At 47.1% G+C, this 19,777-nt stretch overlaps 1 protein-coding gene across 2 annotated transcripts in view; it reads left to right on the top strand.

Moving 5' to 3' along the window:
* The first annotated feature begins 1,033 nt into the window (after positions 1–1,033).
* ERMP1 (endoplasmic reticulum metallopeptidase 1) overlaps positions 1,034–19,777 on the top strand; it is a 45,139-nt gene continuing 26,395 nt past the window's right edge. The window contains exons 1-4 of one of the 2 annotated variants that reach the window (XM_078436070.2): positions 1,035–1,458; positions 2,844–3,145; positions 7,497–7,624; positions 8,226–8,331. In XM_078436070.2, the coding sequence (XP_078292196.2) occupies positions 1,121–1,458; positions 2,844–3,145; positions 7,497–7,624; positions 8,226–8,331 (874 nt within the window). In that variant the 5' untranslated portion in view covers positions 1,035–1,120. Of the gene's footprint in view, positions 1,459–2,843; positions 3,146–7,496; positions 7,625–8,225; positions 8,332–19,777 lie in introns of both variants that reach the window. The other variant, XM_078436071.2, reaches the window with a different exon arrangement.

Genomic DNA, 19,777 nt, shown 5'->3' on the forward strand with positions numbered 1-19,777 from the left:
AATAAAAGGTAACTAGGCAAGGGGGGGGGGGGGGGGGAAGAATGCTTCAGGCAACTTAAATGACTCCTGAGACGATCCTGTTGTACAAGGAAAGATGGTGAGCCGGAAAGACAGTGAAAGAGGGCTGTGTGGCTGGAGAGCTGGGAGTAAGGAGCACCGGGTTCCTGGTGGGCCTGAGTCCTGGCCGGGAGCAGACCCCGGGTGATGTACCTTCCCGGCGGCCTCTAGGCTCACAGTCTTGCAACTGCGGCACCTCCCTGCTGGAGACACAGCTTTGAGGCGGCGGGGCTCCATGCATCGGCAGGCAGAGAGAAACCTAGATGGTCGGGAGCATCTGCAGGAAAACCAGGGCTCCGCCTCTTGGTGACATGGAGGGAGGAAGAGCTTTCCCCCAACCTTCCTTTCCAGAGTGACACCCATATTCAGCAGCGGAGCAGAATGCTGTTTTGGGGTCCCACTGAACCGGATGTAAGTTCTTCATCGGTTACCGGTAAGTTTCTCAGCTATTCAGTAGGAATAAAGCAGGATGCTTAGGAGGATCCAACGAGGTCAAGTACGAAAGCGCCAAGCACAGTGCTTGGCTCAGGGCAGATACTCAGCAAATAAGGGCTGTCATTTTTCTTCATCTGTTAAACGGAGACCGTGACAGTGCTGGTTGCCCGGCTTGGTCAGAAGATGCGTGTTTGGATTGCGTATGTGGAAATGTTAGGCTGGGCCTCCGGGGCGCAGTCCTACTTCTGATTTTAAGAGCCAGGAGCTGACTTTTCCCAGCGCCCGTCCTCAGAACCTGCCCGGTGCACCGTGTGCATCCTCTGAAAAGCGACCTCCCGCTTTTTTTCCAGGTTCCTGGGTAGCTTTCCGTTTGGGAACCTCCGTCCCCCACCAGGCAGAGCCGCCCTGCGGGAGCGGGCGCACCCGGCACGCCCACCCGGGGCCGCCCCGCCGCGGTGCCCGCCGGCGCCGGCCCTCAGAGGCTGGGTCGCGGCGGGCCGGGCCAATCAGAATAAGTTTGGCCCTCTACAGTTTCCGTCCGCTCACTAGGAGGCGCTGCGGCGGCCGCGGCTGCTCCCGGGGCCGTCGCGGGCCGGAGCGGTGGGGCTGGGGGTGAAGGCTCGTGGCCATGGAGTGGGCTTCGGAGTCGGCGGCCGTGAGGCGGCACCGCGTCGGCGGGGAGCGCCGGGACGGCCCGGCGGCCGCGCCCCAGCCCGGGAGGGAGGCCCTGGCGCCGGAGCCGCCGGCGGACGCGGGCGGCGGCGGCGGCGGCGCGAGGACGCGGAAGCGGAGCGCGGGGGGCGACGCGAGCCGGGGCGCGGGGACCGGACTGTCCGAGGCGCGCGCCGCGCTGGGGCTGGCGCTCTACCTGCTCGCGCTGCGGGCGCTCGTGCAGCTCTCGCTGCAGCAGCTTGTGCTGCGCGGGGCCGCCGGGCGCCCCGGGGATTTCGACGCACGCCAAGCCAGGTACCCGCCGCTCCCGCCCGGCCCGCGCGTCTCCGCCGCCGCGGCGGCGGTTGGGTCCCGGGCTCCGCACCTGCGTGCGCCCGCCCCGCGGGACCGCCCGGGCTCGCCGGCGCCGCGCGGCCGAACGTGGGGCGGGGCGGGCCCCGCGCGCCCCTCTGCCGGAGTCCCCGCGTGCGGGTCGCGGAGCCGGCGTGGCCCTCTGTGGATCCGGCGGTGCGGTCCGGGGTGGCCCGGGGGGCGGATTGCACCGGCCTGTTCGCCCCGGTTCTGCCGGGCGCGTGGAGGGTTGGCAGTCGTCCCCCGTCTTCTGGAGCAACTTCCACTTTTTAGTCGCCTTCCTGCATTCCGTATGAAATGCGGAGTGGAATTTGTGTGTCTAGACCGTTTGATAAATTCGGTTTGGGTGGGGAGGTGATAATGGGGATAACGCGGTGCTCTTAACTTCCGGAGGGTCACGGTCCTCACCTGTAAGCCGTGGGGGCTTCCGGAGGACTGCACCTTCAAAATTCTACCATTTCGGGGGTTCTCAGATTCCTGGAGCGTGTCCTTGGGCCCCTGGTGTGTAAGATCTGGTGGTTTTCTTTGCTTTTGTTTTAAATTCAAGAAGAGACCTTTAAAGGTATTGTGACCCTAGGTAGGTCAAAGCTCCTAAAATCACAAGCTAGCATAGTTTTCAGCAGCCTCGGTGTTTTAAAAACTTTGGAATACAAAGTGCCGGAAGCTTATTTTCTTAAAGACGTTCTGGAGTACACCTCCCCCACTCCCTTTTTGCCCACTTGGAATGTAGTGAAAAGATAACACGTTCCGTTTTGTTTTGTTTTGTTTTGTTTTGTTTGTTTTAGGGGTAGGGTTGGCTTGGGCCTGAATTGTTATTAGGCTCAGTGTGCACACCGTGGAGAGGGCTGAGTCCATTCTCATCGATCGGAAGTTTTTGTTTTTGTTTTTGTTTTTGCTTATTTAACCTCTTGACTTAATTTGTCTTTGCTCATTGGCTTCTGCTACTTAGAATCAGTAACTCTCCAGGGTGAAGCTCAGTGAGGCCGGATTCTGTCTGTCCAGCCTGCTGCAGCCACACGTTTTGAGTCAAGTCCCTAGTCTTTGTATTGGCTTGATATGGGGATAGGAAGAATTTGGGAGCGGGGCGGATCTTGAAAACTGAAAGGAGGAACTCACAGAAGGCATAATAAACAGATGGAACTTTACAAGGGATTTTTCACAGAGTACCTGAAATAATAAAAGCTTTTTTGTATGCGAGAGGTCACAGAACTGGCTTTTGCCGGGGGTGAGGGGGGGATGGAGGGGAGGTCAGGAAAAGTTGCCTCGTGTTAAGCATCCATTTCAAGCCTGGCACGCCTTGTCATCATCGTTCTTTTGGTTCCTTCCAGGGATTATCTTGAACACATCACATCCATTGGCCCCAGGACTACAGGAAGTCCAGAAAACGAGATTCTGACCGTCCATTACCTCTTGGAACAGATTAAACTGATTGAAGTTCAAAGCAGCAGCCTTCACAGGATTTCAGTAGATGTCCAACGGCCCACCGGCTCCTTTAGCATTGACTTCTTGGGAGGTTTTACAAGCTACTATGACAACATCACCAACGTCGTGGTAAAGCTGGAGCCCAGGGATGGGGCCCAGCATGCTGTCCTGGCTAACTGTCATTTTGACTCCGTGGCCAACTCCCCAGGTACGTACCTGACTTTCAGTCATTTTGGAGTTGGACTTGAGTACACCCAGAGAGCTTACCAACCCCCAAGATGCTTGGGCAGTTGTAGGGCACCATTTTGGGGGGGTTGTATTATTTTTTTGACAAACCTGTTTTTCATCGTGATGGAATTGAAGATAATTAGAATAGTATCATTTAGTTTAAGATCCAAACCTTCACTGTCCTCTCAAGTGCTTTCTTTCTTTCTTTCTTTCTTTCTTTCTTTCTTTCTTTCTTTTCTTTCTTTCTTTCTTTCTTTCTTTTTTTCTTTCTTTCTTTCTTTTCGACATTAGGGCCAGCAGCCCAGTGACTGTACAGGGAGCAGATCACAGCTGCCTTGCCAGGGTGCAGGAGTGTGTCCCTGAGTCCTGGGGTTAGGTTCTGCCGCATCCAGTGTTTACTCAGCTCCGTGGTGTAGGAGGCTGTGGGCATTTGGGATGAAGGAATAGGTTTCGCCTTCAAGGGAGGGAGGGCTTCCGGGGAAGGCTCCCCTAGCAGAGTCTGTCGCCCTGGAAAGTGAGGATTTGGGCCCACTGGGGATGCCATACTCTTAGAAGAGCTCATCGATCCACAAATCTTGCTGTGAAAATACTTTGGCACAATGGAATACTTGATGTTCAGGACGGTGCCTGACACGATAAAACATTCGTAGAATGAAGGAGAATTCCCTAAATTGAAGTTCCATTTTTTAAAATAAGATTCACAAGAGAAATGTGTGCAGTAGCTAGATTTGAAGTAGGGACAGATGGAAAATAGTAGCATTTTGCAGTGGAATCCTGGCACTTTAGAGATGGAGGAAATGAGATAGTGTCTGGTGCTGTCCGGTTCAACCCTGTCTTTTGTCACAGGAATAAACTTAGCTGGTCACCACTGATCAGAGACAGAGGTGGCACCAGAGGCTGCGGTTCTGGCCAGCCAATTATTTGAGCTACATTTGAAAGGAAGGAGAGTATAGTTAAGTTCCTTTTGGCAAAATACCTAACCTCTTCTCTGCTCCATTTCTGATCTGCAAAATGGAGATTAATTCCTAATAATTGTTACTTGACTGTAATATTTCTGGATTGCTCGAACGCATAGCAGGCTCAAAGGACTATCCAGATATAAAAGATAAAACACAAGATACAAAAGTTATACAGAAGGTAGAATTTATTTGCTTGATGAAATGACTCACACCAGGGTTTCTTTAATCAGAAAGCTTGCCAACTGCATTTAGAAGGTAACGTGCTTTTTCAAGTGTCCGTGTATAGACACCTGCTTTATAAAGTCACAAATACCTTTGTGTGTGCTAGGGAAACCAGTAGTCCTTCATGCCTGTTTCAGAGAAGCTGTAAGATCAGTGTCCCCCTACGCCCACTATTATAACGCTTAAATTCTTGGGTGGGACAGATTAACACCAGGGTTATTTAAGAGCATTATAAAAGAAAGATGTGTATACGAGTATCAGAAACATGGTGCCAGGTGTTATAAATCACATACATGGAGTCCAGGAATGAAAGAATGGCAATTTTGTGGGTCATTGGAACCCATTTTTAATTAAAATTGTCTACAAATACCTAGCCGACAATCTCAAGGAAATTTCTGTTCATTGCAAATTGTTAAAGAATCCCCATGTTTCACTTAGTTCATCCATTGAAAGGATGTAGGTGATAGTCTATTTTGTGACTGTGCTTTTCAACTTTTTTTTTTTTTTTTTTTTAAACACCCTTTCTTCTCACCAGCGTATCTGGAACTTAGGAACTGATACCAATTCGGAGTAATGTTACCCACAGAAAAGCCTTAAGTTTCTTCTTGGTTTTGCTGCACGGTTCCAGGTTGTTGGTAGAAGAGACGTGGAGTTATTTTAGTGGTGGTTTCAATTTCAGGGTTAATTCTAAGTGGAAAGGGATATTGACAAACCACCCAGCCTTTATAGATACTGTCCTCTAACTTGTCTTTGCTTTCTTAAAGGCATTTAACCCTTCTTTAGTCCTGTTCTCAGGTGCCAGAACCATTAAAATAAAGGAAGATAAGTGGACAGTTTAACTTTTTAATCAGCCCTATATATATTTCTTTCAATTTCTCTCTCACCTTGAATAAAAAATTTAGGGGCGCCTGGGTGGCTCAGTCGGTTAAACATCTGACTTCGGCTCAGGTCATGATCTTGTGGTCCATGGGTTCGTGCCCTGCGTCGGGCTCTGTGCTGACAGTTCAGAGTCTGGAGCCTGTTTCGGATTCTGTGTCTCCCTGTTTCTCTGACCCTCCCCTGTTCACGCTCTCTGTCTCAAAAATAAATAAATGTTAAAAAAAAAAATTAAAAAAAAATTTATTGTTTGCTGTTTACATTAAAGTAACTCAGAGCGTCAAAGTGAAAAACCATGAATTTCACTTGGTTGTAGGAATGTGTTACTTCTTACTGAGAGCTACCTATGCTTTCTGCTTGATGGTAATTAGATAATTATTACTTTGGTTCACTTTGATTCAAATGCAACCTGGTGATCACCACCAGGACAAGGACAGCTGATAAGTGGTTTCTCCTTGAGTAGGAATGGGTCTGGAATGGAACAGCCCCAAAATGAACATTTTAGCCGGCTGCAGAGCCTTTCTTAAATTTGTAAAGAGAGGAAGGAACGATTAGCACTGGATTGGACCACATTTTCTTGTAATCCTCCCGACACACCTCAAATAAATGTCATTGGCCCTGCCCTCCAGACCGACCAGGAGGAAACTGTAGAGTAAATAACAGCTAGTACTTACCGCCCAAGTCTTTCTTGCTCGGAAACCCACACTAAATTCTGTAGCACCCTGCCTCCCAATAGGCACACCCAGAAATGCTTCTGCCTGGGTTATTACTATGTCTATTTACTTGGCTTACTCTTTAAACTTTTTATTATGGACAATTTCAAACATGTGCAAAACCAGAATTGTTTAACCTGAGCATACCTGTCAGCCCACTTCAAAGGTCCGGTCTGGTTTCTTTCCCCTCTGCAACCCTTGAGAATTTTGAAGCAGATCTCAGCTGTACTCAGTCCTCTGTATTTCAGTCTGCTCCCACCCAAAGATAGGATTCGTTTTGGGCATGCTTGTAACACCATGAATTATCTCACCTAAAAAGTAAAAACTTACCGAGAATTCCCCAATATCCTCAAATGTCTAGTCTAACTACCTCTTACAGTGCTTTTAAAAAATCAGGGTATTAAAGTCATCTTTATAATCATGTTTAATTAATATACGAAGTGTCTGAGTCAAGAAGAAGTGAAGTGCTTTGATGAGGTCCTCTGCAGATTTCTCAGCACGGGGACCAGGGAGGCTCTTCGGGTCATTGGTCTCCTCTCCTGTGTCTTACTAGATTTGATGTCGTGTCTGTACTTTTTCATCACATGATCCCCTTCATCACATAATCTTCACAAAATGCTCTGTCACCCAGACCACCCGCTCTGTGAAAGTGGAGTGACGTGCAGCTTTGTGATCCTGGCAGGAAAAGAAGCAGGAAGGTCGTGGTGGTGCGGGAGATGATGGAGGAAGCCAGAACCCCAGAAGTGAGAATACCCCAGGGGGTGTGGAGTGAGGACGAAGGGTGGACCAGATTGCCCGGGCTTGAGGGAATGCGGGTTTTCAGTTAACTGAGATCCTGCCTGGTTGATGGTTCAACAGATAGGAGTCAAGTGACTGCTCTCGGCTGGGGACGGTTCTAGACCAGTCAGCAGGCCGACCGGATGAGGATCCCCGTCGTCATGGAGTGAGGCGGCGCGGGCCAGTGCCCTTGTCAGCTGGCAGTGACAGATGTGCTTGTGGTCTTGCAGCCAGTGTTGTGCTTTCTTTCTTTCTTTTTTTTTTTTTTTTTAAGCGTCTTGTTTATTTTTGAGAAAGAGAGAGAGAGTGCAAGTGGGGAAGGGAGAGAAAGGGACGGAGGGTCTGCAGCAGGCTTTGTGCTGACGGCAACGAGCCCGATAAGGAGCTTGGGCTCACCAGCCGTGAGGTCATGACTAGAGCTGGAGTCTGACACTCAACCGACTGAGCCAGCCAGGCGCCCCGTGGTGCTTTCTTGACGAGAAAACCGTTCCTAGCCATGACGGTTCACCCCATAAAAGTTTTACGATCTGAGAAGCGGGGCTCCCGGGTGGCTCAGTGGGTTGAGGGTCCGACTCTTGATTTCGGCTCAGGTCATGACACCAGGGTCGTGGGATTGAGCCCCGCGTTGGGCTCCTCGCTGATCACGGAGCCTGCTTAAGATTCTGTCTCTCCCTCACCCTCTGTCCCTCCCCCTTGCTCTTGGCACGCTCTCTCTCAAATAAAAAATAAATGTAAAACAACCAACCTTCAGTCTGAGAAGCAAATCTTTCTTTCTGATTCGAAGGTGCCAGCGATGATGCAGTGAGCTGCTCGGTGATGCTGGAAGTGCTCCGTGTCTTGTCGACGTCTTCAGAAGCCCTGCGTCACGCTGTCATATTTCTCTTTAATGGTGCCGAGGAAAACGTCTTGCAAGTGAGAGTTTACTCTCTTCAATACTAGACCTGAGCAACGATGACGACAGTAGCTCGCGCTTAGGCATTTCGCTCATGCTTTTGAGTGGCATCGTAAAACGATGTGCAAAAGAAATACCGTCCGTGGCGGTGCTGTAAAAACCCCGCAGCCGCCGTGTACACGGGTTCGGTACTCGCACACTCACGTCACCTTGTCAGCGTTTGAGTCCCGCAGGGGCTTTGTGATGGCGTAATTAAACATGGCAGGTTTTCTGTGACCCCGGGGCGTCAGGGAGGTTTCGAGGCAGGCACGCAGCATGCGGATTGTCCTTTCTCTTCTGTTGGTTTGCCTGGCCTCACACTTCCTGCGGGTGTTGTTCGGCACCGCTCGCAGAAGTCGGGCTGCCTTCGGCGATGGCGACTTTCCACTCAGCAAGCTGCACGCAGCCAGTGTGCGTAGAGACACAGATCGGTGTCTTCAGGTCCTGCCTTTGAAAAAAACGATTATTTTCCTCTTCTTCCCCTTATCAACGTAGACCTTCTGTCTTTAAAATAAACCGAAGAAAGACTTTGATAATTTAAGATCGTTTCACCTACATCTGTTTTATTTCCTTCTTATTCAGGCCAGTCATGGTTTCATAACTCAGCACCCTTGGGCCAGCCTGATTCGTGCATTTATTAACCTGGAGGCAGCGGGCGTGGGAGGGAAAGAGCTTGTGTTCCAAACAGGTACGTGAGCCGTATTTTACATTTTAATGCAGTTGCCTCGTGTACTTTAATGCAGTTCTCGTATTTGCGGAAGTGGAAGTTCTTCAAACATAAGGAATTTCCCTAATGAAAGAATGTTCTTTTTGGAGCGTGAGGTAGTCTGTGTTTGTCGTCGTCGGGAGTTTTTAACAAGGTGATATGACCAGCCCCTGACATACTGCGCTAATCACATGTCACGTGTGTGCAAAGCCTCGTATGTTTGTCATGTCGCTTAATCCTCAAAGCAGCCTGAGGGAGAAGTACGGTCGTTACCGTCATTTTGCAGATGGGAAGACCAAGGCAGGAGACATCTCAGGCGACCCGGGCTTTCACAGCTGGGAGCAGGCACAGCGGGGTTGGACCTGGGTGGTCCTGACCCGTGTTCTTAACCACCAACCAGATTGTCATGTAGGCGGTAGACTTACCTGTGTCCATTATGGATGATTACAATATAAGTAATATTAAACGACGGTCATTTCCTGAATTGAAATGAGGAAAAGGGCTTTAAATTTATCTTTGAGTTAATTTGAATGTGACAGAGTTCAGTAATACTTTAGCCAGAGAAATGTTTTTAATTTCTAAAGGATAACAAGATTATAAATTACAAGGGGAACATCCATTAAGTTAGTATCATCTGTCATCTTTTTTTTTTTTTTGAGAGAGCACGCAGGGGAGGGGCAGAGAGAGAGGAGAGAGGGAAAAAGAATCCCCAGCAGGCTCCACGCTGCCAGCACAGAGCCCAGTTCAGGACTTGAACTCACAAACGTGAGATCATGACCTGAGCCAAAGTCAAGAGTCACGCTTAACCCGACTGAACCACCCAGCCACCCCTGTCATTTTCTTTGTCTTTAAAAAAAAATTTTTTTTTTAATCTTTATTTCAGAGAGAGAGAGGGAGGGGCAGAGAGAGAGGGAGACACAGAATCGGAAGCAGGCTCCAGGCTCTGAGGTGTCAGCACAGAGCCTGATGTAGGGCTTGAACTCACAAACTGCGAGATCATGACCTTAGCCAAAGTCGGACGCTTAACCGACTGAGCCACCCAGGCGCCCCAGCCCCTGTCATCTTTCTTAACAGAGTTCAAAGCTCTGGGCTTCCTAAAATCTGATCTGGGAAGTTTCCTGCCATTTCCCCTCTGTGTTAGGAATTTGGATAGTGCATTGTAGCTGGACAGACGGCATCTGGTAGGCGTTCTACAATGAGGGGTCTGAGATGGGCCAGGAAAAGTGAGTAAGCAGATGGAGAACTCGGTTTTTAGTGCCCTCTACACACACGGTATCAGTTAAGATGCGCTGAGTGCCGAGTACGTCTTTATATACAAGCTAAACAAAACCGTATTCTAATATTCTCCAACCAACTTATCTTAGACTTTCACTGTTTAAAATGGTTGTATGTTTTAGGGGCGCCTGGGTGGCGCAGTCGGTTAAGCGTCCGACTTCAGCCAGGTCACGATCTCGCGGTCCGTGAGTTCGAGCCCCGCGTCAGGCTCTGGGCTGATGGCTCGGAGCCTGGAGCCTGTTTCCAATTCTGTGTCTCCCTCTCTCTCTCTGCCCCTCCCCTGTTCATGCTCTGTCTCTCTCTGTCCCAAAAATAAATAAAAAACGTTGAAAAAAAAAAAATTTAAAATGGTTGTATGTTTTAGGCCAGCTAACCTCTGAGAATCTCAAGGTCACGAGATGAGGAGCAAAGCGCTCCTTTCTTTCTGACTCAGACCTTCCTGTGTGTTCTCACGCCTCTGCTGACTACTGAGAAGGAGCTGGTCTTAGTATCCGTAGGGCTCAGCAGATGCCACACTCTTACCCGGCCCCTCTAGTTCTGGGGTTCAGTCAGGATAGGAGGACTACTTGGTGTAACAACCACCAGGTCAAAAAGCAGCAAGAGAAGATTCCGTAAGCAGAGCTGACGTCGCGTCTGTCCTCCGGCGAAAATGTCAGGGCCCTGCACGGGCAGGAGCGCGTCTTCGAATGCTTCCCCCCCCCCCCCCCCCCCGGAAGTGTGCTGTGTGTCACACGCTCGGCCGTTGTCCCAGCACGCTGGCCCCGTACTCCCGGGACCCGAATCACAGCTGGTCTTAAGGTTTGGTCTGTACCGTTCCTGAATGTATGCTGTGCGTGTGTATAAAAATATATGTTATCCGTATGTAGTCCAGAGAGGTTAAAACACCTCTGCCTAGGGCAGGTTAGATCTAGAGCAAAGCTAATTCCTTCGTTTCCATGTATCGAGTACTCAGTTTTACTAGGCGTGACTAGCCTATAGTCGGTGTTCTTTTCAGTAAATGTAGATAGTTTTACATAAAAATTGCACAATTGCATGCATTTTAGATATAATTGTATTGTCTGGAAAGAGTCAAACAAACCGCCCTCAGAGTCCCTGCCGGCCGGGGTGCGTCGCCTGGTGGAGCAGGGGTGGTGTCACTGGAGCAGAGGATGGGGCTAAATGTGAAAATTTTGACCTCTCCGTTGCTTCACGAATTTAGAACCAGAATGTCATTACTGCTTTACTTCTACTCCTTACAGTTTTGTGTACTGTTTGCGTTTTTTGCGTTGCATATGATTACTTTAATAATAGGCAAAGAACAGACTTGTTACCAGTTAGCAGTATGCAGTTGATGCTCGAACCTTGAAGCGCACAGGGCTTAGGGGCACTGACCCCTTGCGTGGTTGAAAATCTGCGTGTAACTCTGGGCTCCCCGAAAGCTAACTAGTGTGGTCTCCTGCAGACCGGAAGCCTAACTGATCAGACAGTCGGTTAACCCCCGCTCTTTGTGTCGTGCGTGTTGTGTATTCTCACAATAAAGCGAGCTAGAGAAAGTGTGGTTAAGAAGATAAGAGAAAATACATTTACAGCATTGCACGTGTTCATTGAAGAAAATCTGCATATAAGTGGGCCCGGTTCAGAGCCGTATTGTTGGAGGACAGACTGTGCACGCAGTTCACGTGCTTCACTCGTGCAGAAAGAAAATCGTCGCACTTGAAAAGTAATGTTTTCCGGAGGGGCATATCCTGCGGGAGGTTTGGAGAGAGTATTTCCCTCCCGTCTCCGAGTTTCTAGGCCGCGTTTCCCTCCAGGTTTGGGGGCTGATCCTGGTGGCTGTAGCGCACACACGCCGGCTCTCCGGGCTCTGACGTTCAGTGCCTTTCTCCGTGTCTCACCGGCGGGTGCCGCCGCCCGGAGCGAGTCAGCCTCGCCTCCACCTTCGACCAGAAGAGGGGAAGGCCTCCAGGATTTGGAGTTCTGCTGGGCTCCTTAAACAGGCACAGGTCCTGTCCTGGGAACTTCTTGCTTAAACCCACGTATTCTCTCTCGTGCTCCATTGTCCCCTCAGAGATTCATTCGGGGTTTTTAGTGACTAGACTGGAATAATCATTACTACCTAATTTTTTTTAAAGGGCCAGACTGCATGAAGGAATGACTTAGCTTATCAGATTAGTGATTTATATCATGACTCAGTAAGGCTGACTTAATAATTCTGAAGGTGTTATAAAATGCATAGATTAAACCAGTTAATATCTGTGCCCTGTGAGAAATTCAGATACTACCAACCTCGAGTAGAAGAAAGCCCAGAAGCCAAGGGGTCACAGACTCCTTTTTTTCTCTGGCGAACAATACCATGCCCTGTGACTCTACTTCCCCCAGATACCCAGTAATTCACCCACTTATGGAAGATTCAGTGGTTTCTTGCCCCAAAGAGAGACCCCGTGCTCTCTCAGTCCACCTTCTTTCAGTTCGTGTGCTATTTTCTAAGGATCAACCGTGTTGTAGCACGTGGGGGTACTTCGTTCTTTTTTATGGCTGAATTACGCCCATTGTATAGACTGGTGGATTTCGTTGATCCATTTGTCAGTTGATGGACATCTGGATTGATTGTACTTCTAGGCTATCGTGGATAATGCTGCTGTGAACGTTTGTGTGTAAGTCTGTGTGTAAGACCTACATCTTCCTTTCTTACTGGGGGATGCCCGGGGCTGAAATTCCCGGTTCGTATGGTAAATTAATGTTTAACTTTTAAAGAAACTGCCTGAGTAAGTAGTGAAGCTTTTATTTCAGAAGAAATGTAAATTCAGATAACAATAAGACTTTTTAAAATTTTATTGATTTATTTGGAATTTTTTGAATTTTAGATTTGCAAAAAGCAGGGAGGCTACTGCCCAGCGCTGGTGAATGTAGAGAAACAGGTGGTTGCGTACGGTGCCGGGGGGGGGGGGGGAGCGTGGACCGATGCGGTTTGGGGCACTTCGGCCGTAGCGACTGCTTGGAAACACGTGTGGACGCTTCCGTCCCACACATCCACTTGTAGGACTTGATCGTGGAGAAGTGAGTGCACATACGCACACAGATCTGAGTCCTGCGGAGTCTTCTTGGCTTTTAAGAAGACTGAAGAATTGAGAACCCTTTCCAGGTCCACACGTGGGAGACTGCTTGTATTAACGGTGACCTCACATGTTTCCCTCTTCCATCGTTCATTTTCCCCTCCCTGTCGGATCATTTCCATCTGCACTCGACACGCCTTTCCTCTCTTCTTCGGGAAACCACTTTGACCTCCTTCACCCCCAGACCACTGCTCATTTCTCTCTTCTCATCTATTGCAAACTCCTTCAGGAGTGGAATTCTTTGTCCTGCTGGGCTCCCGGCACGCCCAGCACAGGCTCTAGTCGGACGACCCGCGTTCAGATCCCCCCGGAGCACACGCCCTCGGCGAGCAACCTCGAACAAGTCACACGGTGCTCCGTGCTTTAGTCCCTCGTCTGTAAAGTTGGGGTGGTGGTAGCACCCGCTCCTCGAGAGTCTTCGCCACCGCGTGAAATCCTCAGCTCCGGAATCTCTCCTCTGAGGGCTCCCTTTGCCTTGTTTGTCCTTTGGGGAGTGTCTCACCCAGGAGCCGACTGACTTGCCCGTCTGTCTTCCTTTTTACACCAGAGCTTGACCTGGCAGCCTCAGCAGGTGATCAGTGAGAGGCCGGAGCGGGGCTGGAGCTCTCTAAGCGGGTGAAGGCCGGGTAGTGGATATTTAAAACTGTAAATTTCTTTCCTGCTGACAGGTCTTACATTTTTTACAGGTTTTTTCTCCTAATGTTTATTCATTTTTGAGAGACAGAGACAGAGCACGAGTGGGGTTGGAGAAGAGAGAGAGGGAGACACAGAATCTGAACAGGCTCCAGGCTCTGAGCTGCCAGGACGTAGCCTGACGTGGGGCTTGAACTCACGAACCACGGGATCGTGACCTGAGCCAGAGTCAGAACTTTGACTGAGCCACCCGGGTGCCCCTGCAAGTATTTTTTATGGCACGATGCAGAAGATGAACTTAACATCTTAAACGTCTCTGTCTTATATCGTGAAAGAAAAGCATGCAGCTCTGCGTGTTTAGCCTGAGGGGTTTTTATAAACTGAATATAATCCTGTGAGCAGAACCCACATCAAGACTAAGAGTATTGCCCGTACTCGAGAAGCCTCCCCTGCGACCTTTCCCAGCCTTTCCTCCCAGCAGGGTTACGGCTATCCTGACTTCTGTCTTAACAGGTTTAACTTTGCTTGTATTTGCACTTTCTCCAAATGGACTCGCGCACGGTTTTCCCTTACGTATGGCTTCCTTTTTCACTCAGCGGCATGTCTGTAAGATGCATCTGTCTCGTGTGTGGCAGACTTCTTTTTCATTGCTAAATACTGTTCCAGTGATGAGAGTGTCCACTCTACTGGTGATGTTAGATCGTGGGTTTTGGCCCTTAGGAATGGTGCTGTTGTGAACTTTCTTGCGAACGTCTTTTGGTACACGTGTGCGTGTATGCTCACTTCTGAGTAGAATTAGTGAGTCACCGCGTGTGCATCTGCTCGGCTTTGCTAGATAACTGCCATACCTAGATGTGAAAATCCTAAATAAAATATTAGCGAACTGAATCCAGCAACGCGTGTGTGCGTGTGTATGTGTGTATACGTGATGTTTTCCAACAGAGTTGAGCTTATTCCAAGAACACGAGATGTTTTTTCCCCTTAAGTTTCGGGTTTCCAAAATGATTCAATATTTGCACATACTGCAAAGTGATCACCACAATAAATTCAGTTAACATCCATCTTCATAGTTACAATTTTTTTTCTTGTGTTGAGACCTTTTAAGATCTATTCTCCTAGCAGCACCAGTATGGTACAGTATTATTACCTGCGGTCAGCCTGCTGTGCGCGCCATCCCCGGGACTGACTGACTTCATAACCTCGACTTTGTACCTTTCCATCACCTCCACCCATTTCAGCCACACCCCAGCCCCCACTTCCGGCAGCTGTCAGTCTGTTCCTTGTATCTATGAGTTTGGGTTTTAGATACCACATATAAGAGAGGTCATATGATATTTATTTTTCTGTATGACTTATTTTGTACAGTGCCCTCAAGGTCTATCCGTCCTGTCGCAAATGGCAAGATTCCCTTTTTCACGGCTGAATACCATTCCGTCGTACACATATTCCACGTTTTCTTTATCCATTCGTCCATCGATGGACACTTAAGTTATTTCCATATCCTATCGTAGATAATGCTGCAGTGTCCAGAGTGGCTGCTCCAGTTCACGTTCCCACCAGCAGTGCACAGGGTTCCCTTTTCTCCGCATCCTTGCCAGCACTTGTTATCTCTTGTCTTTTTCGTAAAAGCCATTCTAACAGGTGTGCAGTGATAACTCGTGGTTTCAGTTTGCGTTTCCCTGATGATTAGTGATGGTGAGCCCCTTTTCGTGTACCCATTGGCTATCTGGATGTCTCAGTTTGGAAACGTATCTCTTCAAATCTTTTGCCCAGGTTTTAATTGGATTTTTTTTTTTTTTTTTTTTTTTTTTTGGCCACTGAGTTGTAGGAGTGCTTTATATATTTTGGATATCTACCCTTTATCAAGATATAGGATAGGCAAATATTTTCTCCCATTCTGCCGATTGCCTTTTAATTTTGTTGGTTTCCTTTGCTGTGAAGAAGCTTTTTAGCTTGACATATTTCCATTTATTTAACTTTTGTTGCCTTCGCTTTTGGTGTGAAATGCAAAAAATCATTGCCAAGACCAATGTCAAAGAACATTACTAAACCCGCATTGTTTGTTTGTTTTTTTTAAATGTTTATTTTTGAGAGAGAGAGGGAGACATGGAATTTGAAGTGGGCTTTGGGCTCCAGCCTGTCAGCACAGATCATATTTTACATGACCTAAGCCGAAGTCAGACGCCTAACTGATTGAGCTACCCAGGTGCCCCTAGCTTTGGGTTTTATGTTCAAATCTTTAATCCGTCTTGAGTTCGTTTTTGTGTATGATGTCAGAGTGGTCCAATTTCATTCTTTTGCGTGTGGCTGTCCAGTTTTCGCAACACCATTTATTGAAGAGATTGTTCTTTCCCGGTATATGTATGTTCTTGGCTCTTTTCACATAAATCGATTGAACGTGTACGTGTGGGTTTATCTCTGGGCTCTCTCTTCTATTCCATTGATGTGTATCTGTTTTTATGCCAGTGCCTTACTGTTTTGATTACTGTGGCTTTGTAGTATCGTTAGAAATCAGGGAGTGTGGTGCCTCCAGCATTGTTGTTCTTAAGATTGTCTTGGCTATTCATAGTCTTCTGTGCTTCCATACAGATTTTTAATTGTTCTATTTCTGTGAAAAATGCCATTGGAATTTTGATAGGGATCGCCTTGAATCTGTATATTGTTCTGGGCATTATGGACATGTTAACAGTATTAGTTCTTCTAGTCCCTGAACGTGGAATATCATCTTTCCATTTATCTGTGGAAGTAAATAATCGTCGTATTCTCTCATTAATGTCTTAAAATTTTTCAGTGGACAGGTCTTTAACCTCCTTGGTTAAGTTTATTCCTAGGTATATTATTATTTTTGTTGCAATTATAAGTGGGATTTATTTTCTTAATTTCTCTTTCTCACACTTCATCATTAGTGTAGAGAAATGTAACTGATTTTTGTATATAGATTCTATATCCTGCAATTTTAGTGAATGGTTAAATGAGAATGGTTTAATATTTGAAAATCAATCTATTTCACACATTACCAGAATAAAGGAGAAAAACCATCTCAATTGATAATCTCAATATAATCATCTCAGTAGGTAAAGAATAAGGATATGTCCCTTCATAACAGTACATTTATGATGTTCATAGAATATGACAATATAAAACCGTTATTTAGTAGATGATTTCCAATAATGACCTAGTTTTTTTTTTTTTTTAAAGTTTATTTATTTTGAGAGAGAGAGAACACGATCAAGGTAGGGGCAGAAAGAAAGGGAGAGAAAGAGAATACCAAGTGGGCTTTGTGCTGTCAGTCCAGAGCCTGACTTGGGACTTGAACTCATGAACCCCAAGATCAGGCATGACTTGAGCTGAAACCGGGAGACACTTCACCAACTGAGCCACCCAGGCACCCCTATTTTTGTGTTTTTTTTTTTTTTTTAAATCAGAGCTCTAATCCAGGATCAAATAGCATTTTATTGTCATGTTTTATTAGCTATATCACAGTGATTCTATAACACACACATCACAAATACAGAAGTGTAAAACTTAGTCATGGTGAGGTGCATACCTCTGAGCCCCAGGTGAGAAACCCGGCTCCTGTCACACCCTCCAGGTGGCTGTCACCTGCCCCTTCTCAGATACAGCACCTGCCCTCTCACCTCAGAGTAGCATTATCGTCCTGCTATTCAGGATATTCTCTTTTCTAGTTTAGCTTTGCCTGTTTTTCATATGGTTTTCATAGTATTTTATTTAAAATTTTTTTTTTTTTTTTAAATTTTTTTTTTCCAACGTTTTTTATTTATTTTTGGGACAGAGAGAGACAGAGCATGAACGGGGGAGGGGCAGAGAGAGAGAGGGAGACACAGAATCGGAAACAGGCTCCAGGCTCCGAGCCATCAGCCCAGCGCCTGACGCGGGGCTCAGAGCCTGACGCGGGGCTCGAACTCACGGACCGTGAGATTGTGACCTGGCTGAAGTCGGACGCTTAACCGACTGAGCCACCCAGGCGCCCCTTATTTAAAAATTTTTTAACGTTTATTTTTGAGAGAGAGAGCACGCACATGTGTGAATGAGCGGGAGAGGGTTGCAGGGAGTGGGGGAGACACGGAATCCAAGCAGGCTCCAAGCTCTGAGCTGTCAGCACAGAGCCTGATGCGGGGCTCGAACCCACGAAGCGTAAGATCATGACCTGAGTCAAAGTTGGGTGCTCCACTGACTGAGCCACCCCGGTCCTCCTTCATAGTATTTTAATAGTATACCTTTGGTTATTAACATCTAATTGTAATAGTAATAGTATTTTAACATGGTAAGATTTGATCACCTAGGTTTTCTCACCGCTGTTTCCCTTTCTCCTTTCACATCTGTGTCCTCCGTGCATCCTGTCGGGAGGCATCTCCTGTCTGTCTGGCCACTGATGATGGTAACTTCTGGTCATTTGATGATGGTATTTGCCAGGTTTTTCTAACTGCTTTCCCCTTTGTGATAGGCCCTCTGAGACTGTACGTACCTTGTTTCTCGTGAGACTTTGATCCTGTTTCGGCAGACATTGAGATTCTTGCTCCAAAGCATTTCTACGTGATGTTAGCCAGCTATTAAGAGTTCTGGCTCCATCGTTTCGTCTGTAGCTATTAGTTGGAGTTCTCGAAGACTTTCTGTTCTCCCTTGTTTGTGTATTTATTTCCATGTTTCATGTGTTTTTATTTTATGGATGATGTATTCTGTTGCTGCCATCTTAACGCGTGAATTGTCTCCAGTTAGGCCAGCGGTAGCCCCTTCCCCTGCAGCTTGCGTCCTTCGGAGGTGCTTCTTGGAGCACTTCTCACTCCCGGCACGACTACTTTTGTACTTTCCCAGCTCCGGAGCTGGGGTTAGCCATTTCCTAAGGAGACCTCCTTTTAGTGGATAATGGTATTCGGAAGCAAAGATCTTGCTGGGTGGTAGGGTAGTTCTGATTTTAACTTTTTTTTTTTTTGAGGAACTTTCGTACTGTTTCCACAGCAACGACGTGGATGCAACTAGAGTATATTATGCCAAGCGAAATAAGTCAGAGAAAGACAAATATCCTGTGATTTCACTCATACTTGGAATGTGAGAAACAAAACAGATGAACACAGGGGAAGGGAAGCGCACATCAGATAAAAACAGAGAGGGAGACAAACCATAAGAGACTTAAATACAGAGAACAGACCGAGGGTTGCTGGCACGGTGTTGGGTGGGGGACGGGCATCAAGCAGGGCACTCGTTGGGATGAGTACTGGGTGTTGTCTCTCAGCGAGGAATCACTGGGTTGTATGTTAACTAACTAGAATTTAAATAAAACATACTGGTGTCAAAAGAGAAAAAAGCAAAGATCTTAATGCTAGGTCTATTTTTTTTTTCTTTGTATTTATCCTGCTTGGGGTTTATAGAGCGTTTTGAATTCATAGTTTGATGTTTTCTATGACTTTTAGAAAATTATGGGCTGTTACTTCTTCAGAACGTTGCTTCTGCTCCATTCTGTGTCCTCTTTTTTCTGGAACTAACTGTGCCACATATGTCTCTTACATACATTTCTATATTTTCCATCCTTTTTTTTTTTTTTTCTTTTTTTCTATGTCCTAATTCTGTCGCTCTATAATCCTTTCTTCCGCTGTGTTTAACCTGGTAGTAAACCATCTATTAAAATTCTTAACATCAGTTTTTATAGGGTTTCCATTTGACTCCTTTTTTTTTTTTTTTTTTTTTTTTTGATAGATTGCACTTGTAAAATTCTTGCTGTGTTTCTGAAAATATTCATCATAGTTTTAAAATCCGTGTCTGGTGACGAGTATCTGGGTCACCTGGGCATTTGGTTTTGTAGTGTTACACTCCACCCCATCTCCACCTTTTATGATCATTTTTTCAGTAGGAAAGCAATTTGATTATTTGTTTATAAAGTTATAAACATCTTGATATTCTTAGATCGCCTGAAATACAATGACTTGATGTGCCTATCAGAGTCAACTTTTTGCTAAATTTTGTTGGAACAAACAATACCTGAATCTCAGTGGATTACAACAGCAAAGGCTTATATCTTGTTCGATACGTTTTGGTTCCTGAATAACTGTGCTTACGAACGTTCCGTGGTTTTGTTCCATGTGTGCCCTTCGTTATGGGACCCAGACTAAAGGAGAAGCGTCCGTCAGGGACATATGGATCTCCTGGCCAAAGTCAGCAGGCGGGAGGGACTGTGTGGTGGTCCCTGAGCGTCTTCTCGGCTGAGGGTCATGTTTCTCCACTCACAGTCTGTTGGCCAGAGCAGTTTCCAGGGCCGCACCTGCAGGGAACAGGGTGAGGATGTGGACGTGCTCCTTCTGCGGGAGGCGTGATGAGTCACGTGGGAGGGAGCAGAGAGTAGCCGTGGGCAATAAGACAGTTTATCTCACCGTCCCAAGGAAGAATCTCCCGCATTTGAAAAAGCCGTATATGCG

Source organism: Panthera onca, chromosome D4, assembly GCF_046562875.1.
Source record: "Panthera onca isolate mPanOnc1 chromosome D4, mPanOnc1 haplotype 2, whole genome shotgun sequence".
Classification (NCBI taxonomy): domain Eukaryota; kingdom Metazoa; phylum Chordata; class Mammalia; order Carnivora; family Felidae; genus Panthera; species Panthera onca.